This window comes from Salmo salar, chromosome 20 (genome assembly GCF_965601325.2).
Source record: "Salmo salar chromosome 20, fSalSal1, whole genome shotgun sequence".
Classification (NCBI taxonomy): domain Eukaryota; kingdom Metazoa; phylum Chordata; class Actinopteri; order Salmoniformes; family Salmonidae; genus Salmo; species Salmo salar.
Window position 1 is genome coordinate 69,059,464 of NC_138310.1, and position 27,923 is coordinate 69,087,386.

At 41.7% G+C, this 27,923-nt stretch overlaps 2 protein-coding genes across 9 annotated transcripts; one reads left to right on the forward strand and one right to left on the reverse strand.

The window, feature by feature from the left end:
- Positions 1 to 103: 103 nt before the first annotated feature.
- On the reverse strand, positions 104 to 20,253 carry LOC106581231 (beta-galactosidase-1-like protein 2). 8 transcript variants are annotated; one of them, XM_082966692.1, is made up of 7 exons: positions 6,138 to 7,989; positions 5,322 to 5,397; positions 5,101 to 5,207; positions 4,826 to 4,960; positions 3,146 to 3,217; positions 2,663 to 2,779; positions 104 to 2,440 (listed from the first exon to the last, which is right to left on the reverse strand). In XM_082966692.1, exons 1-4 carry the CDS (start codon positions 6,153 to 6,155, stop codon positions 4,838 to 4,840), a joined length of 324 nt encoding a protein of 107 aa, XP_082822818.1. In that variant the 5' UTR covers positions 6,156 to 7,989; the 3' UTR covers positions 104 to 2,440; positions 2,663 to 2,779; positions 3,146 to 3,217; positions 4,826 to 4,837. The 8 variants fall into 8 exon arrangements, 5 of the variants coding, with proteins under 5 accessions (XP_082822818.1, XP_082822817.1, XP_082822819.1 ...); XR_006761008.2 differs by lacking the exon at positions 6,138 to 7,989 and adding an exon at positions 19,684 to 20,253 and having other exon boundaries at positions 3,146 to 4,960; XM_082966691.1 differs by having other exon boundaries at positions 2,663 to 3,217.
- LOC106581229 (beta-galactosidase-1-like protein 2) lies at positions 8,069 to 27,922 on the forward strand. The gene is made up of 19 exons (XM_014163146.3): positions 8,069 to 8,262; positions 8,914 to 9,099; positions 9,192 to 9,260; positions 9,358 to 9,453; positions 9,984 to 10,092; positions 10,342 to 10,434; positions 10,603 to 10,684; positions 11,164 to 11,228; positions 12,992 to 13,076; positions 16,102 to 16,245; positions 16,861 to 16,941; positions 21,257 to 21,363; positions 24,309 to 24,455; positions 25,085 to 25,156; positions 25,792 to 25,870; positions 26,042 to 26,129; positions 26,559 to 26,673; positions 26,892 to 27,008; positions 27,289 to 27,922. Exons 1-19 carry the CDS (start codon positions 8,180 to 8,182, stop codon positions 27,373 to 27,375), a joined length of 1,905 nt encoding a protein of 634 aa, XP_014018621.1. The 5' UTR covers positions 8,069 to 8,179; the 3' UTR covers positions 27,376 to 27,922.
- The last annotated feature ends 1 nt before the right edge of the window (position 27,923 follows it).

A 27,923-nucleotide genomic window follows, 5' to 3' on the forward strand; every position in this document is an offset into this window, starting at 1 on the left:
GACTACAATGCATATTAAACAAGTTAGAAAAATGAAATAGTAACACAATAAAATAACAAGACTATATAGGACTACCATACTGAGTCAATGTGCAGGGGCATGAGGTAGTTGAGGTAATTGAGATAATATGTGCTTGTAAACTCAGCAAAAAAAGAAACGTCCTCTCACTGTCAACTGCATTTATTTTCAGCAAACTTAACATGTGTAAATATTTGTATGAACATAAGATTCAACAACTGAGACATAAACTGAACAAGTTCCACAGACATGTGACTAACAGAAATGGAATAATGTGTCCCTGAACAAAGTAACAGTCAGTATCTGGTGTGGCCACCAGCTGCATTAAGTACTGAAGTGCATCTCCTCCTCATGGACTGCACCAGATTTGCCGGTTCTTGCTGTGAGATGTTACCCCACTCTTCCACCAAGGCACCTGCAAGTTCCTGGACATTTCTGGGGGGAATGACCCTAGCCCTCACCCTCCAATCCAACAGGTCCCAGACGTGCTCGATTGGATTGAGATCCGGGCTCTTCGCTGGCCATGGCAGAACACTGACATTCCTGTCTTGCAGGAAATCACGCACAGAACAAGCAGTATGGCTGGTGGCATTGTCATGCTGGAGTGTCATGTCAGGATGAGCCCGCAGGAAGGGTACCACATGAGGGAGGAGGATGTGTTCCCTGTAACGCACAGCATTGAGATTGCCTGCAATGACAACAAGCATGGGGTGCTGTGACACACCACCCCAGACCATGACGGACCCTCCACCTCCAAATCGATCCCGCTCCAGAGTACAGGCCTCGGTGTAACGCTCATTCCTCTACGATAAACGCGAATCCGACCATCACCCCTGGAGAGACAAAACCACGACTCGTCAGTGAAGAGCACTTTTTGCCAGTCCTGTCTGGTCCAGCGACGGTGGGTTTGTGCCCATAGGTGACGTTGTTGCCGGTGATGTCTGGTGAGGACCTGCCTTACAACCGGCCTAAAAGCCCTCAGTCCAGCCTCTCTCAGCCTCTCTCAGATTGTGCGTTCCTGGTGTAACTCAGGCAGTTGTTGTTACCATCCTGTACCTGTCCCGCAGGTGTGATGTTTGGATGTACTGATCCTGTGCAGGTGTTGTTACACGTGGTCTGCCACTGCGAGGACGATCAGCTGTCCGTCCTGTCTCCCTGTAGCGCTGTCTTAGGTGTCTCACAGTACAGACATTGCAATTTATTTCCCTGGCCACATCTGCAGTCCTCATGCCTCCTTGCAGCATGCCTAAGCCACATTCACGCAGATGAGCAGGGACCCTGGGAATCCTTCTTTTGGTGTTTTTCAGAGTCAGTAGAAAGGCCTCTTTAGTGTCCTATGTTTTTATAACTGTGACCTTAATTGCCTACCATTTGTAAGCTGCTAGTGTCTTAACCGTTCCACAGGTGCAAGCTCGTTAATTGTTTATGGTTCATTGAACAAGCATGGGAAACAGTGTTTAAACTCTTTACAATGAAGATCTGTGAAGTTATTTGGATTTTTACGAATTATCTTTGAAAGACATTCTTTTTTTGCTGAGTTTAGGTAGGGGTAAAAGTGGCTAGGCAATCAGGATAGATAATAAACAGAGGTCAATATAATGGATAATCTGTGATAAGAAATATTTAATTCAATGATATAAAAAAAAGCCCCCCTACAGGAAGGGCCGTGCCAGATTGTTATTCTCCTACTGTAAACTACATTCTTATCTTTAATAATCTTATAATAAATAACATGATTAATAACATGCATTAATAACTAGAGCTTTACCATTCAAGATGAGCATAAGATGTGCTACAAACTATATTGTGTTCATGTAAATATAATAAATACCTTTTTAGTCAACCTTACAGCTAAATTATGTGTAACAGTACCCAAGACACAAATATTTGTGAATTCAAGTGGTGTGTTTATTTATCTATATTTCAATTTAGATAGACAATAACACTGCCTATCCGGACAAATAGTGAGGCACTGAAACTGGAATGTTTCACACACCTGCATTTGACCTTGAGGACCTTTGAACTTCGTTGTCCTTTATCTCGTCCATCTCACCTTTCTTTGTTGTAATAGTCTGCATTCGAACACTAAATGTCTTGTTTTTCAATGTATGTAACTTGCCTTATGACTGTGTTCTAGGCTACATATAAATACATGTCTATTATCACATTCAGTGGTAGACCCATCCCATAACACAAAAACAACATTACATACATACAGTGTGTTACGGTAATCATAGCTTTGTATTTTACCATGTTATTACTATATTATAATAACTTGCTGTGTCATCGTTTTATTTAAATATTGATAATTTCAAAGCAGAACACAAAATGGATGTTTGTATACATCAATTGTTTTTCCATGATCAGGATTTTCAACAAAAACAAATGTATTATCATCTTTATGTTTCTCGAACACGATGATCTAAAAGTATGAAAACAAAGAAAACACAGATCCATTAAACAAACTATTCTAGCCAGTATATGTATCAGTGTCTTGATTTGAGGATAAACTGTTTAAATAAAGGCTGATAAACAATTTATAAGAATACATGGCACTGTAAACATGAGAACAACTTCTGAAAGCACCTCAGAAGACTAGAACGCTATATCTCTTGGAATTTATAGGAGCTTTTTTGAGTTCTACCTGATTATTTCCACTTTTAAGCCAAGGTCCAGGGAGGTAAAGGGTTTGCTGGTGAACGATGGACCTGTGGCGTCCAAGATTCTGCCCGTTGATAAAGACCACTCCTTTACTCCAACCCTGTGGATGGAAACACTGTAATCAGTGACTTGACACTGAGAGTTAAGAGTTTCTCTAAGAACATATTTTATCACTACTGTATGTGTGTCTGATGAGGGATGGGCCTACTACAATATACAGTACACCAATAAACCAGAGATAGGTCTACTATACTATACGAATAAACCAGCAGGGATACAATATGGACAGGTGGTGCTCTCTCTCATAACCACAAAGCCTGTTGAGCTACTTTACACACAGGCACTCTGATCAAATCAAATCAAATGTTATTGGTCAGATACACATGGTTAGCAGATGTTAATGCGAGTGTAGTGAAATGCTTGTGTCTCTGGGATGAAGGTGTCTCTGGGATGACCGTCCACATACAGCCTGCCCTGGAAGAACCCTGGGAAGGAAGGTTTCTGGGGGACAGAGTTCCACTGGTTTGCTGCACTCAATCTGAAACATGGGAGGAGATTCCCCATTTAAATAATATGGGGCAGAGCTACAATATGAGTCATCTAAACTTTAAAGGTCCAATGCAGCCATTTTCATCTCAATATCAAATAATTTCTGGGTAACAATTAAGTACCTTACTGTGATTATTTTCAATAAAAAAAGTAACATCAATTGTTTCTTAGCAAAGGGCTATTTCTCAAACAACAATTTTGCTAGGACTGTCTGGGAGTGGTCTGAGTGAGGAGGGGAAAACTGAAAATGAGCTGTTATTGGCAGAGGTTTGGAACTCTCTTTCTTATTGGTCTATTAACTAATTTACCATATGGTGATATCACCATGTAAGGCCAAAACTCCATTCCACCAAAACAGGCTGAAATTTCAGGAGGTATTTTCAAACAGCTCTTACACTAAAAGGGCATTATGTTAATTTTCACAATTTTGCAGTATTATTCCAACCTCATAGTGTGGAAATATATATAAAACACAGGAAAATCACATTTATGAATGCACTGGGCCTTTAAGACAACCTGATATGCCAGTTAAACTTGCATTGACAACAAATGACAAACTGTAAGAGCCAGAATGGAAGTTAGTGTTGTATAAATTAAATGATCAGGACAAACCTCTTTAGGAAGTTTGGCTTCATATCCAAACAGTAGATTGTAAAGCCCTTTAGAGGCACGTGGTTCAAACCAATGTCTCCCACCAGACCAAGAACAGGGTGATATGTGACTAAAGATTAAGAGCTGAATGGGCGAGTATCAATACAATACAATTATTCCAAGACCTCATGGATACTGTTGTTGAGCATTCAGGTCTATCCACTTTAACGACTATAAACTGATGTCACAGCAATAAAGGATTACACACAAAGGTCTACAGTGCCTTCAATGTATGCTTTCTGCCTTGGAATTCGGATTGTTGAAGTGGTAGCAACTAAGAATAGAATACCTTTTCGCTGATCATCCAGGGCTTTCCCATAATTCACTCTTCCATAGTTCTCCATAAGTAAACTCAATGTTCTCTCCCCCTTCAATGGAAAATACATAAAACATGTGGAAACCACTAATTGAAGCACTGCAGTCAACAGTGCATAGGACACAGAGACAATATAGGAAACGTGGCTTTCAGTTGGACTGCAGAGAGTAATTGATCATGTCCAATCTTCCGCTGTGCTATAGGTTAAGCAGCATGGACTTGTTTTTTCCAGGCAGGAGAAAAGTTAGTGATTGTGATTCCTCTTTGTCAGAACAACATTTGTCTGAAAACTTTCTGTTGGAATAATCCTAGCACCTTAGTGACAAACGCATTTATCAGCATCACCAGAAGCTTTCACCTCTAACATGGTGTTGAATATTAACTAGCCAGTTTTGAAAGCAGCTGAGCAGCACACCTATAGCCTGCATCTAAACACAAAGTATCACTATACCTTTCCCATCAGGCAGTGTAATCTCCACGATCTTATAGTCCAAAACTCTAACAAAGTGTCTGTCTACAAACACCTAGAAGACAAGCCAACTTTATTAGTACAAATGATGTATTGTCATACAGTGTGCACCATTTACTGTAGTAAATTCATGCCATGTCGCTGTGTCTGTCTGTACTCACCAGGGCTCAGTCTCAAAAATTTGTCTTGGAGTTCAGAAGGCCTCCGCTGCTGATGGTGGTCTCATATTGAGTGTAGCCATAGGACTGACCATTGTTACTGTTCTCCATGTTGACAGGCCCCTCTGACTTCAAGGGCTTGATGATGAAACAATGTCAATGAGGTGCATTCAATTAAATAATGACCATTATGGAATCAACATCAACCCTTGAGTATTGCCAACTTGCCAAGCAGGCCAGGTCACAGCAGACAGCATGCTACTTGACCCCTGGCTCACCTTGTCAGTAAACTGCAGGCTCTCCCACAGTGACAGATGCTTCTGAATGATGACAGGCTCATACACTCTCCTGGCCTGGAGGGAGGGAACCTCAGGAAGCTTCTCATCTGAGACACACAGATACACTCCAAGTTAGATAATTTCGCAAATGAAATATGGTGCCTGTTATTTTCCAAAACGCAAATAGTATTGTATGTGAATGTTTGAAAGAGAAAGCTTACTGTGAAACTGGCTGAATAAATTCCTCAAGAGCTGATACTTGGTGGTGTAAAGCCTCAGATAACGAAGCATCATAATCTAAAAAACAAAAGATTCAGATTCAGATGACAACATTTTTCTTGGCAAGGAAATGTACATTTGGGAAATGTCATTTCAAGGGATACATAAAACTGTCTGAATAGCTTCCGACTTGATGTTTGTAGGTGCCAAGGTTCACCCCAGCTCCATTCATGAAGCCAAAGCTGGTTCCACCATGGAACATAGAGGTTGATGGATACACCTGGCTCCAGTATCTGTGACACCACAGCCAACATGTCTACCAGAGGAGACAGACCGAATCAATGCTAGATGGTGGCCACTAATACAGTCCTTAGCGTGATGGATGGATGGTCAACTGTGGCTCAGTTGGTAGAGCATGGTACTTGCAATGACAGTATTGTGGGTTCAATTCCCATGTGGGCAACAGTACAAATGAAAATGTGTGCACTCACTACTATTTAATTTAATTAGGCAAGTCAGTTAATAACAAATTCTTATTTACAACAACAGCCCAGGAACAGTGAGTTAACTGCCTTGTTCAGGGGATGAACGACAGATTTTTACCTTGTCAGCTCAGGGATTTGATCTAGCAACCTTTTAGTTAGCGGCCCAATGCTCTAAGCACTAGGCTACCTGCCACCCCAGTCGCTCTGGACAAGAGTGTCTGCTAAATGACTAAAATGTAAATAATAGATTAACTTTAAGTGTTGATATAACTAGGGGTTATATGACATGATTTTCATCTCGTTTGTAATGTATTGATTTGGAGGGAAACATACCCTCTGCTGGAAACACATGGTGAGATTCACTCCAGATATCGAACCACCCAAACCAGTACTCCATTACAAGCAGAGGTTTCTGGGGCTACAGTAAGGGCAAAGTCGCACTTAGTCTTTGAACCACTATGTTTTCACAGATGCAAGACAAAATAGAAGAAAATACAGACTCATTGGCACTATACCTGCATGTACACTAAATATTACATTGTTCCGTTTGCCAGTCTTTGAAGGTTAACCGTCTTGGGAACTTAAGAGAGGAGGGGTCAAGAAAAAAAACATAGCCCCTCCCGATTGTCTGATGTCAGCAGGACTTCATTGATCCCTCTGGATGATAGAGCTGGCCAAAGGAGATACAGTTTCACTATACATTTAGAGGTCACTGCAAAAGTCTATACTGGGCATATAGAATTATGCAGATAGTGAGAAACAGTACAGTATCACATTAACTCCATTATAAAAGGCATGTATCGTTCATCCTTTGCATATGAGCCGTACTCATTCTCCACTTGAACTGCAATGATGGGGCCTCCCTCTTCAAACTACGAACCTCTCTGCGAACAGATATCAGGACAGATGTAGGGTCCTGGATGTAAAATCACCAAGAGCCCCAACTCTGCTGCCAGGCTGATGTATGGTGCATTTGGAAAGTATTCAGACCCCTTGACTTATTCTAAAATTTATTAAATTAAATGTTTTCCTCATCAATCTACACACAATACCCAATAATGACGAAGCAAAAACAGGTTTTTAGAAATGTTAGCAAATGTATTAATAATAATAATAAAACCCGAAATACCTTATTTACAGAAGTATTCAGACCCTTTGCTATGGGACTTTGAGCTCAGGTGCATCCTGTTTCCATTGATCATCCTTGAGATGTTTCTACAACTTGATTGGACATGATTTGGAAAGTCAGCGCAAAAACCAAGCCATGAAGTCGAAGGAATTGTCCGTAGAACTCAGAGACAGGATTGTGTTGAGGCACAGATCTAGGGAAGGGTACCAAAACATTTCTGCAGCATTGAAGGTCCCCAAGAACACATTGGCCTCCGTCAATTTTTAAATGGAAGAAGTTTAGAACCACCAAGACTCATCCTAGAGCTCATCCAAACTGAGCAATTGGGAGAGAAGGGCCTTGGTCAGGGAGGTGACTAAGAACCCGATGGTCACTCTGACAGAGCTCCAGAGTTCCTCTGCGGAGATGGGAGAACCTTCCAGAAGGACAACCATCTCTGCAGTTCTCCACCAATCAGGCCTTTATAATGGAGTGGCCAGACAGAAGCCACTCCTCAGTAAAAGGCACATGATAGCCAGGTTGGAGTTTGCCAAAAGGCACCTAAAGGACTCTCAAACCATGAGAAACAAGATGCTCTGGTCTGATGAAACCAACCCTAAGCACACAGCCCAGCTACAGTCCAGCGTGTGTTATGCGTGTGTCAGGGAGAGTCAGATAATTACATATGTAAAAAGATATATGTTTTTTTCCCCCATTACAATCTAGTGTAAACAGTAGGCTGGAGCGCCATGTGGTAATTCCTTTCTACGCAAGTTCGCCTGACCTGTCTTTTTACTGATTTTGGTTGTAAGGACAAAATATATTAGTGCTGCCTCCCAGTCGGTTGTCTACAGTATACAACTATCCGTTTCATAATGCCTATTGAAAGCCAGCAAAATCCTACGTCTACCAAAACTCACCTTCAGTGTACAACGTATAGGCTATAGCATAATGAAAATCTAATTATGATAGCCTAATGAGAAACAGTGTGGGCTTTGTCAGAACTAACAATCAGACTTCCCACTTGCATTAGGATTGGAGTTTTGTGAAATTCTGGTGAATATTGATATTTTAATTCAATGTGGTCTATAGCGCTCACCTGTATTTCCCCTAGAGTGAATCGCCTGTACTACAGTATTATTATCCTATTCAGAAGCCTGTCTTCCGGTGATGTGTTGTCTAACGCGGGGTCTTTGAAGGCGTGGGCTGTCAAAGCCGTTGTTGCGACGTTGGATCGTTATTCGTATTTTTTTTTAAAAATACATCCATGGTCGCCAGGCTGTCTCTCATACGACGGTATGCCATTCTCGGTTTTATTATCGTCGGATATATTATCTTTCAATTCACACGGTAAGACTTTATGGGCGGGTCTCGAGTGTTTCCAAAGTTTTGTCCAGTTTGTTGTTGTGTTTTCTCATTTTGTCATGGACCTGCAAATGCATCAATATGCAACCAGTATCCCAAACGGGTTATTTAAGTAAAATATATTATAGGCAATGCTATCAAAGACAATTCATAATGAGAACATTTGATCAGATTGTTATTATTATTATTACACAGAAGAGGTAGGCCTATACCAAAGGTGAAAAAAAGAATATGCTATCAATAGTCTAATTAATTCAAAGCCATTCCATATCCTCCATTTAACCTATCATGAACTTTCACCTGACCCACCTGCTCTGGACCTTAACCTTGTGTAGACACTTCGCTTTTATTTTGCCGATTCTTATGGCACAGTGCATCGACAGTGTGAGCAATTGACTATGTAAATCTCCCGCATATTCACATTCACATTTGCATTCTGGTCAGACAAGAAGAGTAGCATGCTTGTAGCATATTTCATTATTCTTCACTATGCTGAAAGCTTTGTTGATTTAACTAAAACTTTGGGTCTGTGTTATAAATACTTAGCAACTCACCTTAGATACCATTGTCGAGTTCCTATGATTCCTATCTAGTCTAACTTTCTGGATTGACCAGCAGTTTGTCTTTCTCTTCCAGCCAACACCCAGATGTGGGGAGAATGAGCCAGAAAGAGGGACTGAGGGCCAACTCCTCTCAGTTCACTCTGGAGGGAGAGCCCTTTCGCATCCTGGGGGGCTCTATCCACTATTTCCGCGTCCCCAGAGCCTACTGGGGGGACCGCCTGCTGAAGATGAGGGCGTGTGGGGTCAACACTCTCACCACGTAGGGACACACAGAACACCTCATGTTCTCTTATACCACCACTCACTGCTTCTCTATGGAGAGATACTGAGAATGACTGCTTTATCTTTCAGATATGTGCCATGGAACCTGCATGAGCCAGAGAGAGGGGTTTTCAACTTCCAGGACCAATTGGATTTAAAGTAAGCAAGACTTCCACTTTTTTATATGATTTTGTGATGAAAATGTTTGATAGAGCTGTTGAGCTTTGTCTCTGTGTTTTTCCCTTGTGTCTCTCAGGGCGTACATCAGTCTAGCAGCAGAGTTGGGGCTCTGGGTGATTCTGCGGCCAGGACCCTACATCTGTGCTGAGTGGGACTTAGGAGGGCTGCCCAGGTTAGATGTTCCCACGTTTTAACATTTTGGCCCAGGTTGGTTTAAGCTCCCTGAATGTATAGGTCCCCCTATACGACATCTCATCCATTTCTCCTCATTAATTATTGTGATGCTCATTTCCAGTGTGGTGCTATTTCCCTCAGGTCTCTGGACAGGCAGTCCCACATTCCTTATTAGTAATGTGGCTAAATAGAATCATAGATCTAAGAGGAAAAACATATTGCTCACACACACAGAGAGAATGAAAATAGTTATTTGCTGAGCTTTTCCCCCTGAATGAGAGTCATTTGACTGACTCTGATCATCATCTTAATGGATTGAGGAAGGGTAATTGGTCCAGAAATATCTCATTATGTACTACTAGGTTAACCAGGTTATAGATAGTTGGAAATCCATTAAACTCACACTGCGTTATGAAGCAATCAATGCACTCATTATGCATTACTGCCATCAGTGCAACCAGTATTGAAATGTAACTGCATACATTGTTGATAACATTGGAGAGTTGTTATGTATTGCTTTATTCCTAGTTGGTTGCTGCGTGATCCAGACATGAAGTTGAGAACAACCTACCCAGGTTTCACAGAAGCAGTTGACTCCTTCTTTGATCAACTCATTCCAAGAGTTGCACCATATCAGGTTAATCTTTTCTCACTACTCTTCTATTAAGCTGACTTGGGTTTCCAGTTTTCCCGGTTCAATTGTGTGTGACAACAATGTCACCGCATAGATATGGTTGTTGATAAGGGCTATCACAATACTAAAATATTCTTAAAATGTTAAGCTTGATGTTTTATCAATCCAAAAGGCTTTGAAAATATATTCTTGTGACTTATTCTGGAATCAATTGAAAGCTCGCTCTTATTTGATTTATTATTTTAAACTCAGTACTCCAAGGGGGGCCCAATTATAGCAGTTCAAGTGGAGAACAAGTATGGCTCTTATGCAAAAGACGTAGAATATATGCCATACATAAAGGAGGTAAGACAATGCAGTGCATCTATTTTATTACACACACACACACACGCATACACATAAATACACACCGTGCATCACTTTATCTTGACTTCACTACAACTACTTGCATTTTCAATAGTAGAATATCAACTTGGACATATGAGCATGATTGAGATGAGATCCTTGTTCTAGGCATTATTATCCAGGGGGATCGAGGAGCTGCTCCTGACCTCAGACAACCAGGATGGGCGGAACCTCGGGGGTGTGAATGGAGGTATTGTACTGACTGGACATACAGACAGCTGCACAATAGTAGAGCCTCTGGCCCATCTGACTGCAGTCTCTGCCTGAACTGTAGTTGGTATTCTCCCATAACAGAAGAGCTCTGTCTGTGCCAAGGACCGGTGTGTGTGTGTTAGGCAGCTGCTGTTAGGCTTCATTAGAACTGCTCCTTGACTAATTCCCTTTCCACTTGAAGCCTAAACACAAAGGAGACAGATGAGCCTGTGCTGTTTAGATGGATACAGATTAAGCTAGGGAGAAAACATGACAAAAATATCTGTTAAAATGCAAAGCCGTTTCCTAAGCATGAGGTCACTGTAGCATCCCACTGGGCACACACTGGTTGAATCAACGTTGTTTCCATGTCATTTCAATGAAATGTGCCCAGTGGGATACTGTCATGCTGTATTTTATTTGTGTTTGTTGTGTATTTACTGTATGTACTGTTGAGTTTTTGTTTTCCGTCAATAGTTCTAGAAACCATCAATTTTCAGAAACTGAGCCCAGAGGGATTTAAGTATCTGGATGCAATTCAAGTGAGTTAAATGTATTGAGGTGTGTTCAGATGATTGTCTACTAATATTTATCAATAGATTTATCCAGCTCCTGCATTGTAATTGATCAGTAACTCAGTTTCATCTGACACCTGTTGATAAAAACAGAGGATATTAGCTATTTAGTCTTAATCTGTGAAATAAGTTGCTTTGAACCACAGTCTTTGTATGCCTATAGTCTTGGCCGAGTTTTTCAGAAGTTATCTAATTGGATTTCGGCAATCGGATAGGATTAAATGAAAAAACGCTTTTTGAGAAATGTTTGCTAATTTATGGAAGAAAAAAATGAAATACCACATTTACATAAGTATTCAGACCCTTTACTCAGTACTTTGTTGAAGCACCTTTGGGATTGATTACAGCCTCAAGTCTTCTTGGGTATGATGCAACAAGCTTGGCACACCTGTATTTGGGGAGTTTCTCCAATTATTCTCTGCAGATCCTCTCAAGCTCTGTCAGGTTGGATGGGGAGTGTCTCTGCACAGCTATTTTTAGGCCTCTCCAGATATGTTAGATCGGGTTCATGTCTGGGCTGTGGCTGGGCCACTCAAGGACATGCAGAGACTTGTCCCAAAGCCACTCCTACGTTGTCTTGTCTGAGGTCCTGAATGCTCTGGAGCAAGTTTTCATCAAGGATCTTCATCAAGGATCCGTTCATCTGTACCTCGATCTTGACTAGTCTCCCAGTCCCTGCCGCTGAAAGATATCCCCACAGCATTATGCTGCCACCACCATGCTTCACCATAGGGATGGTGCCAGGTTTCCTCTAGACGTGACGCTTGGCATTCAGGCCAAAGAGTTCAATCTGGGTTTCATCAGACCAGAGAATCTTGAGAGTCCTTTAAGTGCCTTTTGGCAAACTCCAAGCGGGCTGTAATGTGCATTTTACTGAGCAGTGGCTTCCATCTGGCCACTCTACCATACAGGCCTGATTGGTGGAGTGCTGCAGAGATGGTTGTCCTTCTGGAAAGTTCTCCCATCTCCACAGAGTAACTCTGGAGCTCTGTCAGAGTGACCATTGGGTTCTTGGTCACCTCCTTGACCAAAGCCCTTCTCCCCGATTACTCAGTTTGGCCGGGCGGCCAGTTCTAGGAAGAGTCTTGGTGGTTCCAAACTTATTCTATTTAAGAATGGGGACCTTCAATGCTGCAGAAATATTTTGGTACCCTTCCCCAGATCTGTGCCTCGACACAATCCTGTCTCGGAGTTCTATGGACAGCTCCTTCGACCTCATGGCTTGGTTTTTGCTCTGACATGCACTATCAACTGTGGGACCTTTATATAGACAGGTATGTGCTTTTCCAAATCATGTCCAGTTAATTTAATTTACCACAGGTGGACTCCAATCAAATTGTAGAAACATCTCAAGAATGATCAATGGAAACATGATGCACTTGAGCTCAATTTCAAGTCTAATAGCAAAGGGTCTGAATATAAATAAGGTTTTCCTGTTTTTTATTTTTAATAAATGTGCAAAAATGTCGAAAACATTTTCACTTCGTCATCGTGGGGTATTGTGTGTAGATTGATGGGGAAAACAAATAATTTTATCCATTTTAGAATAAGACTGTAACGTAACAAAATGTGGAAAAAGTGAAGAGGTCTGAATACTTTCCGAATGCACTGTAACTTTTTAAAAACTGGACCCTGATGTTCATGGAGTAAATACTATGTCTACAAGGAGTAACATATATTTTGTTTATTTGTACCTCTCTGTTGAACATTCCCTTTCCTAATTCCTCTAGCCCCAGAAGCCCAAGATGGTGATGGAGTATTGGTCTGGGTGGTTTGACCTCTGGGGTGACCTTCACCATGTTTTTGCTGCTGAGGGTAAGTCATATTTCCACAAGCAGCAGGACCTTTGCCACACTGCATGAGTCCCACTTAATAGATTGGTCACATGGTGCTTAGCATATGGTCAGTTCTCCTTTGTGATATGTTTCTGTCAGAAATTAATATGCTTTCCATGTGTGCTTATTTCCAAGCCAAGAATCATAAACTTTTATTCCCCCTAAAATTGTATTTTGATCCATGTAGTCAATTCCAACTGAACCAAGCTGGGATTTGTATACTGTTTTATACTGTGTTATACTGGCCTTCAGTGTCTAGAACCTTCAAAATAAATGGAAACAGCAAAGTCCCTATAGTCGCCCTACATGTGTATATACACTCAATAGAAGAGTATTCCATGCAGTGCATACATGTGTGAATCATTCTCTCAGCAGGGAACAGTACAGTATGTGAAAGTGCTACTGACTAACCGTTTAATACACACACTCCGCATAACATTGTAGCCACTGCTTGCTTTGGAATATTTTGGTCATGATGGTGATTCAAAAAAACTAAATTTTCATAATTTCAGTGCATCACTGCAGTAAATACTTGTCAGTTGTCATACAGCTTGGCACTCAGTCGTGGATGTAAATTAATGTCATGTAGATTCTCCAGACTGTCCTTCTTATGTTGAACAACAGCCACTGATGACTCGGGTCCCCAGGCCTGGTTTTGTCCTGTCATTGTCAGCAGCATCCACGTCTATCTCGCACACACAGGATCAAAATCAAATGAAATTGTATTTGTCACATGCGCCAAATACAACAGGTGTGTAGACCTTACCGTGAAATGGTTACTTACAAGCCCTTAACCAACAATGCAGTTCAAGAAATAGAGTTAAGAAAATATTTACTAACTAAAGTAAAAAATAAATAAAAAAGTAACACAATAAAGAGGCTATAGACGGGGTGCCGGTACCGAGTCAATGTGCGAAGGCACAGGTTAATTGAGGTAATTTGTACATGTAGGTTGGGGTAAAGTGACTATGCATAGATAATAAACAGCAAGTAGCAGCAGTGTCAATGTGAATAGTCCGGGTGGCCATTTGATTAATTGTTCAGCAGTCTTATGCCTTGGGGGTAGAAGCTATTAAGGAGCCTTTTGGACCTAGACTTGGCACTCAGGTACCGCTTGCCGTGCGGTAGCAGAGAGAACAGTTTATGACTTGGGTGACTTGCTAATCAAGGCATGCTCTGTCACTCCATGCTTGTTATTCATTATCCCGCTGCCCTTGATTTAAATCAGTAAAGTCAGCTCAATTTGAATGTCTAGTTAAACATTTGACTATGTTCTAAACTCAGCAAAAAAGAAACATCCTCTCACTGTCAACTGTGTTTATTTTCAAAAAACTTAACATGTGTAAATATTTTTATGAACATAAGATTCAACAACAGAGACATAAACTGAACAAGCTCCACAGACATGTGACTAACAGAAATAGAATAATGTGTCCCTGAACAAAAGGGGGCGGGTCAAAACTAATAGTCAGTATCTGGTGTGGCCACCAGCTGGATTAAGTGCTGAAGTGCATCTCCTCCTCATGGACTGCACCAGATTTGCCAGTTCTTGCTGTGAGATGTTACCCCACTCTTCCACCAAGGCACCTGCAAGTTCCCAGACATTTCTGGGGGGGGGGGGGGGGGGGGGAAATAGCCCTAGCCCTCACCTTCCGATCCAACAGGTCCCAGACGTGCTCAATGGGATTGAGATCCGGGCTCTTCGCTGGCCATGGCAGAACACTGACATTCCTGTCTTGCAGGAAATCACGCACAGAACGAGCAGTATGGCTGGTGGCATTGTCATGCTGGAGGATCATGTCAGGATGAACCTGCAGGAAGGGTACCACATGAGGGAGGAGGATGTCTTCCCTGTAACGCACAGCGTTGAGATTGCCTGCAATGACAACAAGCTCAGTCCGATGATGCTGCGAGACGCTGCCCCAGACCATGACGGACCCTCCACCTCCAAATCGATCCCGCTCCAGAGTACAGGCCTCGGTGTAATGCTCATTCCATTCGACGATAAACGCAAATCCAACCATCACCCCTGGTGAGACAAAACCGTGACTCGTCAATAAAGAGCACTTTTTGCCAGTCCTGTCTGGTCCAGCGACGGTGGGTTTGTTGCCCGTGATGTCTGGTGAGGACCTGCCTTACAACAGGCCTACAAGCCCTCAGTCCAGCCTCTCGCAGACAGTCTGAGCACTGATGGAGGGTTTGTGCATTCCTGGTGTAACTCGGGCAGTTGTTGTTGCCATCCTGTACCTGTCCCGCATGTGTGTTGTTCGGATGTACCGATTCTGTGCAGGTGTTGTTACACGGGGTCCTGAAAAAGGGATGTTTCTTTTTTTGCTGAGTTTATATCAGAAATTCAAACTTTTTCCCACGGTGCCCCCCTTCCAGAATTGGAGAACATCCCTACCCCCCCCCCCCCCCAACAAGGTCTTAAAAAAACTAAATAAAATGTTAGCTGACATGGGCTAGTTGATCTGGACATTTCTGACCAGTTATAAATAGCTCTAAGGTATGCAATGCCAAGAGGAACTGATGATGCACTACCCAATTTCCAAATTGCACCTTGTGCATTCTACTATTACAACTTACATCAAGAGAAAGTTTAATGCCAGACTGAGTTCCTTAATTGGAAAAAAAAGGTTGGGAACCACTGTTCTATGCAATATGTGTAGCTAATCAGTATGTTGAGGCAGGAGATTTTGAATGGGGATCGGGTTGTTCCTATAAGGACTTATAGTTAAATGTAATAAGGTGTGGCGGGGTTTAATCCATATTGCAATTGAACTGATTTTAAGGGCAATAGGATGCTTGGAACGAGGTCAATTGCTTGTCAAATGTTATCATACTTTTTGTTTTACTCTTGGGCTACCTGCCACAGTGCTTGAATATAGAGGTAGATTTTATAGCAATGGATATGATACACCTATTACGTGCACCAGGTCTTGTAGTTCTACTATGTCTCTGTACCCATCAGTAGTAAGTTCTCATTTGTCACCCTTCTTTGGCAGACATGGTTACTATTGTGACGGAAATCCTGAAACAGGACGCATCAATCAATCTTTACATGTTCCACGGAGGAACTAATTTTGGCTTCATGAACGGGGCCTTTGCAATTGCCACGCCCATGCCTAAGCCAATGGTAACAAGCTATGGTAAGTTCTATTTGGATCTTTGTTTTAAAATCAATATGTTCTCATAGTTTACCTTGTTATTTCTCTTTATTGAAACATACCTCTGATAAGGATCTTACACCAGCCAGTTATACAGGCGGTGTTACAGTAATGCACAGTCATTGTACTGTTAGTAAAGGCCAGTAGATGGTGCTGTCACTCCTCAACAGTGCTTGACCTCAGGCTGCATTTTAACACTCACTGCATAATTAATTCATCAGCTAATACAATGCATGGGAAATGTAAATGAAAGACTGCATGATGGGTTTTATATCCTGTTTGGGACTGTTGACATTGTAATGACCTCGCTACTCAGAGGAGAATGACATTGATGTCAAACACAGTAACAGTGGCACCTGCTCTTTGACCTTCAAGTCAGTAGACTGTAGTCTGTATTTGCATTTTATTTTCTCCACTGCCTCTTGCCTCCATCCAAACTCCTGCAGCCGTATCTGTCAAGATAACCACAAAATATGTCTCCTGCTGGCTGAGATGTTTGAAAGGAGCAGAGTGAAACTCATCGGACACGGGAGTAGGCATCCCCGCCTTTCGCTCCTCGTGCCCCTTGCTGTTCTGATAGTGGCATTATCTTTTCAGATTACGATGCTCCGTTATCTGAGGCAGGGGATTACACCACCAAGTACACTCTTCTGAGGAATGTATTGAGCCGCTACCACAGTGAGTGTCGCCGTGAGGGGCTCTTTGTATCGTTCTCCAAAGTCACTTAGTAAGGCCCTATGGGGAACATTGAGTCCGTCTTGCCCAATCAGAGATGAGTGTGTGAGATTGATGCTGGGTATGGTGAACTACAGGAGCGTTTCTAAAACTCCCCTCCCCCCTCCTGGGTGCATGTTTTGTTTTTTGCCCTAGCACTACAAAGCTGATTCAAATAACCAACTCATCATCAAGCGGAGAGGATACACCCAGGACCAAGTTTGAGATACCCTGGACTACAGTACAGCAGGGATAGGAGGGGACATCAGATTAACAGTTTAGGGACACGCCCCACCTCCCAAACATACAGTCAGAGCAATCTTACATTTATCCAGCCTCCCGGTAAACTAAGATCTTCAGGGCTATCTTAACATCTTTCATCCTTACGTTGTGCAGTATGTTGAACAATGAGCATTGGCCTGGATGAGAGTGGTCACTAAAGCGTGCGTCTATGTTCGATTCAGCACCACATATACATGACCTAGTTCTGTATTTAGATCCAACTTGATATATGCTATTGTTTGGCTCTCAGCTCATCTGAGTTTCATGAGTCATGCATACCCTGTGTAAGTAAGTAGCCTTGCACAAGCCTTGGCTTTTGCAAGCCGGCATGGTTTATAGGAGCCCATCTCCTGTTTCTATAGAATGAGGCACTTTAATGTACAGTACAAGTACACCCCCTGGACAGGACACTAGTCTATCACAGGGCTTTTGGCTCTCAGCTCATATGAGTTTTGTGAGTAATGCGTAACCATAGTCACAGACTAAAACATTATCTCTAATAATTGACCATAAATAGAATGAAAATACTGTCAATTGAATATCTAACACTTGGTTTAATAACAACATTAAATAAATAGTATTGTTCTTCAAAATGGACAATAGATGCTGTAGTGGTTAAAAGCCAAGGTAATACGATTTGATTATGCATGTGGCAGGCAGTCCAACTTGCACAACATTCTTTAAATTGAGTTCAAATATCAATCCACTCTAGAATTCAATGACATTGTAGTTTCAAGTTTATTGTCACAGGTGTAGCCGTGTTGAATTGACCAAAATGCAGCTGGGATGTGAATACTCATCTTTTAATGAAAATGAATAAAGCAAACACGGAAAACAATAAACAAGCGCGACTAAAGACAGGTTAACATGCTATACTTACAAATAATAGCAGTGCTAACGAAACAACCCACAAACCCAGATGACAAACACACTCCTAATATATGACTCCCAATCAGGAACAACGATAACCAGCTGAACCTGATTGGGAGCCACACAGACCAACATAGAAACAGACATCCCAGAACACACATACACAGACTTCTTCTACCACGTCCTGACCAAAATACTACACAACTACTCCCTCTGCTGGTCAGGACGTGACATTTATAAACTGCAGCTGATAACTGTCAGGCAGCTCACACAATATCAAACAGCAAAAGTGTGAAACGGCAATTTGCTCCATAGAAATACTTGGCTTTTAAACTCAGAATGCCATTTCAGGACTAGGTGATTTGCCACCCATTAGCCCCATAGAAATACTTGGCTTTTAAACTCAGAATGCCATTTCAGGACTAGGTGATTTGCCACCCATTAGCCCCTTTTAGTGGCCCAGATGTTGAACATAGTGGTAGGGGAGCACTTTCCACCAATAACCCTAAGTGGCTGCAGGTTTCAGAGTGCTTCAACACCTTAGAGGGCTGGAGGACATCTCTTACAGAACACCAAAATTCAGCTCCAACAGTTGGAAAAGGGAGAATGGGTATGATTGTGTGACATGTACTATCAGCTGGATGCTGCTACTGCTGTCAAGCTCAGATGTTTTCCCAGTAATTATCTTAAAAACCTGGATTATTTCCTGAGTCACAGATGTTTTCCACTTCTGTATTGATCTGGAGTCGTCATTTGTCACATGCAGAGGTCAAAATGATCATATGAAATTATTATGTTGTGACAAAAATAAATAGATTTAATTATCTTGTAACCGATCATTTATATTATTATCTAGCAATGACACAGTCTGAATAAACAGTTTATTTTCAATATATAGCTCCAGCTACTAGTAAGGTTTGTTAAAATAGAGCCCTAACACAATATAGCGCTATATAGACAAAGGTTCAGGGGTTTGTCAGGAATATTTGTGCTATTTTCACTATTACAATTATTGGCGCACTTGCTGGCGTTCGCTGGGTTGATGAATAAACACGGCCCCTCACTGGCCAATCAGAACGTGCTCCTTGGCGAAATATCTAGTTGTGTATTTACGGTCTTTTATGTATTGCCTTGGAATCATCTCCAATTCCAATGTTAGTCTGTTATAGTTTGTTAAATGGCTTACAGAAACGAAATAACAAAATGTAGAACCAAATACATTAACTTGAACCCATTTGCAGTCCACGTTGTTCTAAGTAATTGCGTGGCTTCAATAGCATTCACACTGATATAGGAGCTCGGCCTACTGTAAATTGGATTATGGCTGACTTCATTATTGACAAGGCCTCAAAAGAAAACGAATAATTCAATTCAAATTCTAAACAAAACTTGTTTCAAATAGGCTATGTTACACTTACAGGCGCCATAATTTCTCTTCATGGGCATAGAATATTAAAACAAACGCAGACTATGGAGGGTTTTACACACATCCAAACTTCTCACAGTAGCTGGACAAAGATCCAATATAAAAAGAAAGGGAGAATGTCCACTCACCGTTATACTGCTCCCAAATAGGCCTGCTCCCAGATTCACACATCTCCAGATGTTACTATCAAGGCACAAGGCGAGACCCAAATGCAGACACAGGAGGCAGATGGTTGGAGTCTTACAATGTTTATTAATCCAAAGGGGTAGGCAAGAGAATGGTCGTGGACAGGCTAAAAGGTCAAAACCAGATCAGAGTCCAGGAGGTACAGAGTGGCAGACAGGCTCATGGTCAAGGCAGGCAGAATAGTAAGGCAGGCAGGTACAAAGTCCAGAAACAGCCAAGGGTCAAAAACGGGAGGACTAGAAAAGGGAGAATGCAAAAAGCAGGAGACCGGGAAAACCGCTGGTTGACTTGGAACATACAAGACGAACTGGCACAGAGAGACAGGAAACGCAGGGATAAATACACTGGAGAAAATAAGCGACACCTGGAGGGGGTGGAGACAATCACAAGGACAGGTGAAACAGATTAGGGTGTGACAGTTACATTGCATGCACGGATGTTGTAACAATACAACCAGTAAGGTGAATCATTCTAATACGATTTGTTGTAATAAAATTCAATGAAAAACAAGCACGTTTAAAAAAAAAAAACAGACATTAATTAAATGTAAAATGTAATGATGTCATAAAAAGACTCGCATTGCTGTTGGAACAGCCTTCGTTATAGTAGGCCTAATGGCGGGCTTGGGTTTTGAACATATGAAACGGAAAAAAAGCAATTGTTAAAGGTTACAGATAACTTCTAAATATGATGTTCACCGGCATTCACCTGAGGTTCTCATCTCTCGTTTCATGATGGGCATGAAAAGGAGGGGGTTTTACGCACGTCCAAAATGGGACCTGCATGGCTAAAATAATGTGGGCCTGCCTACAATGCATAGATACAAAGGGAATGTCAGCTCACTGTTTTACTCCTCTCAAACGTTATATTTTAATAAAGGTTTGGCGATTAAGATTTATTTCCAAACGGTCTCAGGAGCCAAACATGTTATGGACAGTCTTGACTTGCATTTGGCAGGGGGGGAAAGGCCTTAATTGAGAGGAGGGGAGGCTATGCTAGATTTTTAACCAAATAAAAAGAAATGGGAGAAAACATTTCGTTTTTTATGTTTCTAAATACGAAGTACGCAGGCACCAAAAGCACATTAGGCTACTCTTGGTCCATGCGCATATGGGCAGTGTGCTGGATAGGCTGTGTTTCCACTGCCAAAATTCATGCCGTAACCAACTGCGTTACCACTAAAACCAGCTTTTGGTTGGTCTTAAATATCCCTACCAGCCCTCCCTGAAGTTAGCACTTTGGATCATGTTCTGATATAAGAATGGTAAATTGCCGAACCTGGCGTTAGGGCTTGATAATGCCAGTAAGCCAGTTTCTACATGACAAAATTGCAAACTAACGTGCGTTTGACACTAGCACCGCCTTAACGGCAGCCGAAAATAGAGCCCTTAGAGTGTATTGATGTTCCTACAAACCCTCTGTTCATGTTGGTAAACTCAAAAGTACTGTTTCTATCCACCAAGAGACTCCCACTCCCCCGCATGTTCTATATCTGACTATGTCTGTGTGTCTCAGGTGAGAAGCTTCCTGAGGTTCCCTCCCTCCAGGCCAGGAGAGTGTATGAGCCTGTCATCATTCAGAAGCATCTGTCACTGTGGGAGAGCCTGCAGTTTACTGACAAGGTGAGCAGCTAGGGCCCAAGTAGCATACTGTCTGCTGTAACCTGGCCTGGACTGCTTGGTTGTATACAGTTGCACTAGACTTGGTTGTATACAATATCACAAGAATTGGTTGTATATTTATCACTAGAATTAGATGTACACAGTATCACTAGATGAGAACTTACATGCTCTCTTCATTGTTTATTTTTTGGGCAAATGTAGCAGCGTGTCTGGTACTTGCGTAAACCATTAATTATTAACTAGCCATTGCTGTAATTTGCTCCCTTATGAGACGACAATTACTTTCCCACCATCTAAATCCAGACACTTGTAGAAAGAATGTTTTTCATAATTATGGTAATTAGCTGTCTAAAAATGGACCTTGACCTTTATATTATACAGTGCTTTGGAAAGTATTCAGACCCCTTGCCCTTTTCCACATTGTATAATGTTACAGCCTTATTCTAAAAGGTATTACATCGTTTTTCCCCCCCTCATCAATCTACACACAATACCCCATAATGACAAAGCAAAAATAGTTTTTTTGAAATGTTTGCTTATGTATTAAAAATAAAAAACTGAAATATCACATTTACATAAGTATTCATACCCTTTACTCAGTACTTTGTTGAAGCACCTTTGGCAGAAATTACAGTATTGAGTCTTCTTGGGTATGTCTCTACAAGCTTGGCACACCTGTATTTGGGGAGTTTCTCTCGTTCTTCTCTGCAGATCCTCTCAAGCTCTGTCAGGTTGGATCGGGAGAAATGCTGTACAGCTATTTTCAGGTCTCTCCAGATATGTTTGATGAGTTACAAGTCCAGGCTCTGACTGGGCCATTCAAGAACATTCAGAGACTTGTCCCGAAGCCACTCCTGCGTTGCATTGGCTGTGTGCTTAGGGTCATTGTTATGTTGGAAGGTGATCCTTCGCTCCCAGTCTGAGTTCCTGAGTGCTCTGGAATAGGTTTTCATCAAGGATCTCTCTGTACTTTGCTCCGTTAATCTTTCCCTCAATCCTAACTATTCTCCCAGTCCCTGCCACTAAAAAACATCCCCACAGCATGATGTTGCCACCACCATGCTTCACCGTAAGGATTGGTGCCAGGTTTTCTGCAGACGTGACGCTTGGAATTCAGGCCAAAGAGTTCAATCTTGGTTAAATCAGACCAGAGAATCTTGTTTCTCATGGTCTGAGAGTGTTTAGGTGCCTTTTGGCAAACTCCAAGCGGGCTGTCATGTGCCTTTTACTGAGCAGTGGCTTCCGTCTAGCCACTCTACCATAAAGGCCTGATTGGTGGAGTGCTGCAGAGATGGTTTTCCTTCTGGAAGGTTTTTCAATCTCCACAGAGGAACTCTAGAGCTCTATCAGAGTGACCATCGGGTTCTTGGTCACCTCCCTGACCAAGGCCCTTCTCCCCCAATTGCAGGGTTTGGCTGGGCGGCCAGCTCTAGGAAAAGTCTTGGTGGTTCCAAACTTATTCCATTTAAGAATGATGGAGGCCACTGTGTTTTGGGGACCTTCAATGCTGCAGAATTTTTTTGGTACCCTTCCCCAGATCTGTGCCTCGACACAATCCTGTCTCCGAGCTCTACGGACAATTCCTTCGACCTCCTGGCTTTGTTTTTGCACTGACATGCACTGTCAACTGTGGGACCTTATATAGACAGGTGTGTGCCTTTCCAAATCATGTCCAATCAATTGAATTTACCACAGGTGGACTCCAATCTAGTTGTAGAAACAGCTCAAGGATGATCAATGGAAACAGGATGCACCTGAGCTCAATTTCAAGTCTCATAGCAAAGGGTCTTATGTAAATAAGGTATTTCAGTTTTTTATTTGTAATAAATTTGCAAAAATATCTAAAAAAAACAGTTTGCTTTGTCGTTATTGGGTATTGTGTGTAGATTGTTGAGGACAAAAAACATATTGAATCCATTTTAGAATAAGGCTGTAACGTAACAAAATGTGGAAAAAGTCAAGGGGTCTGAATACTTTCCGAAAACACTGTATATACACTGCCACTGTATTCATACCCCTTGACTTATTTCACATTTTGTTGTGTTAACCTGAATTCAAATGGATTAAATAGATGTTTTTTCCTCACCCATCTACACACATTTTTTTTAAATACATTTTTGCACATTTAATGAAAATTCTATACAGAAGCAGTACACAGCGTTGTATGAGATCTTCAGTTTCTTGGCAATTTCTCGCATGGAATAGCCTTCATTTCTCAGAACAAGAATAGACCGACGAGTTTCAGAAGAAAGTGCTTTGTTTCTGGACATTTTGAGCCTGTAATCGAACCCACAAATGCTGATGCTCCAGATACTCAACTAGTCTAAAGAAGGCCAGTTTTATTGCTTCTTTAATCAGCACAACAGTCTTCAACTGTGCTAACATAATTGAAAAAGGGTTTTCTAATGATCAATTAGCCTTTTAAAATGATAAACTTGGATTAGCTAACACAACGTGCCATTGGAACACAGGAGTGATGGTTGTTGATAATGGGCCTCTGTATGCCTATATAGATATTTCATTAAAAAATCTGCCGTTTCCAGCTACAATAGTCATTTATAACATTATCAATGTCTACACTGTATTTCTGATCGATTTGATGTTATTTTAATGGACAAAAATATGTTTTTCTTTCAAAAACAAGGACATTTCTAAGAGATACCAAACTTTTGAATGGTAGTGTATGTAAATTAGATATTTCTGTTTTTCAGTTTCAATACATTTTCAAACATTTCAAAAAACATGTTTTCACTTTGTCGTTATGAGGTATTGTGTATAGATGGGTGAGAAAAAAAATCTATTTAATCCATTTTGAATTCAGGCTGTAAGACAACAAAATGTGGAATAAATCAAGCTGTATGAATACTTTCTAATGTCACTGTATCATATAATATATAATCATGTCAGATTAGATAGGACTTTGTTCTTGTTTTGTCCTGGTGTAGCCCTTGAAGTCAGAGAAACCAGTCAACATGGAGAACCTTCCTGTCAACAATAACAATGGTCAGTCCAACGGCTACACTCTGTATGAGACCATAATCCACAGCGGAGGCCTTCTGAACTCCATGAACAATGTTAGAGACAGAGCCCTGGTGAGTACAGACAGACACAGCTACATGGCATTATATCATAATTATTTCATGATATTAGCAAATGGCAAGTACCTGTAACAATGCCTCCTAGTAGGAGGGGGGTGTGTAGGAATCAGGAGCAGGAGAGCAGAGAAGTTCCAGTGGCACACAACGTTTAATCAGGCGGTCCCGAAGGCACAATACAAACAAATGGGAAAACACGCACAAACGTAGTCGCCACCCACAGGGAATAAATTATGCACATGGAGGAGAAACCTCGACTCCACAAACAAAGTCACGCAAGCACATGGTTAACATTTACCGAAAATATAAACGAAACCCAGTGGTGCAGGCACGCACCCCTTACATGCAAATACACAACAAATAATCCCGCACAAAGCCTAGCCTGCAGCGGGGTGTATATAAACCCACCGAAATCAACTAAACTGAACACAGGTGTGAAAAAACAGACAGACACAAACGAAAAGGAAAATGGGATTGGTGGCAGCTAGTAGGCCGGCGACGACGACCGCCGAGCACCGCCCGAACAGGGAGAGGAGCCACCTTCGGTGGAAGTCGTGACAGTACCCTATGATGCACACCCTATGTCAGTAGATTATTTGTGCTAATAAACTTCTCTTGTCTTCTAGGTGTTTGTGGACAAACTCTTTGTTGGAGTTCTGGACTATAAGACGCTGGAGTGTGCTCTGCCTGATGGAAAGGTATAGTGATAGTGTGTGTTTCGGGCAGCAGGTAGCCTAGTGGAGAGTGTGTTGTGCCAGTAACCGAAAGGTCGCTGGTTTGGATTTCCGAGTTGACAATGTGAAACATCTCTCGATGTGCCTTTGAGCAAGGCACTTAACCCTAATTTGTTCAAGGGGCGCCGTACTACTATGGCTGACTGTAAAACAACACATTTCGCTGCAGCTATCCGGTGTATGTGACAATAACACATATCTTTTAAAGTTGTATTCAGGCTATAGGTGTGCTGCTGAGCTGCTTTCAAAACTGGCTAGTTAATATTCAACACCATGTTAGAGGTGAAAGCTTCTGGTGATGCTGATAAATGCATTTGTCACTAAGGTGCTAGGATTATTCCAACAGAAAGTTTTCAGACAAATGTTGTTCTAACAAAGAGGAATCACAATCACTAACTTTGCACCTGCCTGTTATTGGAAAACAACTACATGCTACTTTTCTATCACACAGCAGCAGATTGGACTTGATCAATTATTATCTGCAGTCCAACTGAAAGCAACATGTTTCCTCTATTGTCTTTATTTAGTCTGCTTTGCATTGTGCACTGTAGATAACACCTCCAATTGTTTCCATATCTTTTATGTACTTTTCATTGAAGGGGGAGAGAACATTGAGTTTACTCGTGGAGAACTCTGGGAGACTGAACTATGGTAAACTCCTAGATGAACAGCGTAAAGGTAATTCAATAGTTTAACCTACTGTATCTGGGTCAGTGATAGCCTTGTGGTTCTATAACTAGACACATCTATTAGTAAATCCTTTCAGAATAGGTGCTCAAATGCAGCTAATTAACCACTGAATGTAGAAAATCAAAGACCGCCTTATTTCAGCCTTGGCTTATTTTTCAGGTCTTGTCGGAGACATTGAGTTGAACAATACCCCGCTACGAGACTTTATCATTCATAGTCTGGATATGAAGCCTGGCTTTGTAAATAGGTTTGTACTGATCATGTACATCTTTCAATTTCCATCTTCATGTTTATTTGTTCTGTTCTGAGTCTCTGTCATTGCTTGTGCCTAGCTCTGATTCTTTTGAGTTGATTATCTTCTTGGTTCTCACTGAGCGTAGAATTACAATGCCAGATTGCAGAAATAACAGCTTTTTCATGTGGTTTCCCAATACCATGTTAAAACCACATTATAATCAACTGGGAAATTAGCGCCGTCTTGAAAATGCTTGCCCACTGAGAGCAACACTACATCAAAAGATCAGAAGTGGAATAAAACCATTTACATATCCATGACTGAAGCCATGCCATTGTACACTCTCACAAATGATCTTGTTACATGAATAAATATGACGAGGAATTGTATTAGTCAGTAATTTCCTGTGTTATAATAGGGTGATCTCGTCCCATGTTTCAGACTGAGTGCATCAGGCCAGTGGAACTCTGTTTTCCAGAAGCCTTCCTTTCCAGGGTTTTTCCACGGCAAGCTGTATGTGGGTGGCCATCCCAGAGACACCTTCATCAGACTGCCTGTGAGTAAAGCAGCCCAAAAGGATCTATGGTTATGGAAGACAGCAACACCTGTCCATACTGTTTATTGATGCATAGTGTAGTAGGCCTATCTCTGGTTTATTCATAGCTAGTGTATTAGGCATCACACATCAGACCAACAAAGTGATGAAAGAAGATCCCAGAGAAACACTAAACTCTGATTTTCAAGTCACTGATTACAGTGTTGTTTTATCCACAGGGTTGGAGTAAAGGAGTGGTCTTTATCAATGGTCAGAATCTTGGACGCCACTGGTCCATGGGGCCCCAGCAAACCCTCTACCTCCCCGCCCCCTGGCTTAACCGAGGAAACAATCAGGTACTGATGCCGTAACTGTTACTGAAAAATCTCCCTCACCCTCCACAGGAGTTCACTCAGATGCCTCTGTTAGGAACATCACAGGTCAACAATTTTGATATACAGCTATAGCAGCTGGGCCACCCAGTGGGTTTGATGATATTGAACTTGGCAGTGCTTTGCAGGAATAGTCCTCAGACGACTTCTCTTTCCTCTGAACATGTTGTCTCCACACCTCGGCACCCTACTGCTGTGTTGACCTCTGCTGTGTTTCAGAGCCTTTTGTTTTTGTTGATCTCAGGTTGTTGTCTTTGAGGAGCAGGAAGCTGATGGTAAAATCCAATTTGCCAGCGAGCCTGACCTTGGAATGACTGTTGACGTACAGTGAGGATGGCCTGGTAGAATGGAGGTATGGTTAGGAGTTCCATCCTCTCACGTTTCCACACTCTGCCTGCCATCAGGGACCTAGCTGGATAGCTACTCAGAATCGATGCACATCACTGCACATGGCATTTATTTCCTGTTGGGAAGCCCCAGCCTCTGAAGGATCCAGACTAATTAAGCATCCTACTAGATCTTGCAAACGTAACTGTGCCTTCATTATATTTGATGGGCCACGGCAATATCTGGATTACAATGTACTGCAATATCTGTTTTGTACTTGTTGTTTGTGTATTACCTTTACATACATACTGTATGTCTATTGTGAGAATTTTGTCAGAGGATACTAATTTGGAGATTTCAGGTATTTTAATGTGTAGGTGTTTGTCCGGATTCAAGGACACATGTACTTTCACTATGTCATTGTATTTTATTTGATTGGACAGCAAATACATAGATTGTGCTTTTGAAATGAACCAGTGACATGTGATGGTGAATTAAACTGAACGATCAGTGCAGTGGAGACTCTCAAATACAAAGACATTCGCCAAGTAC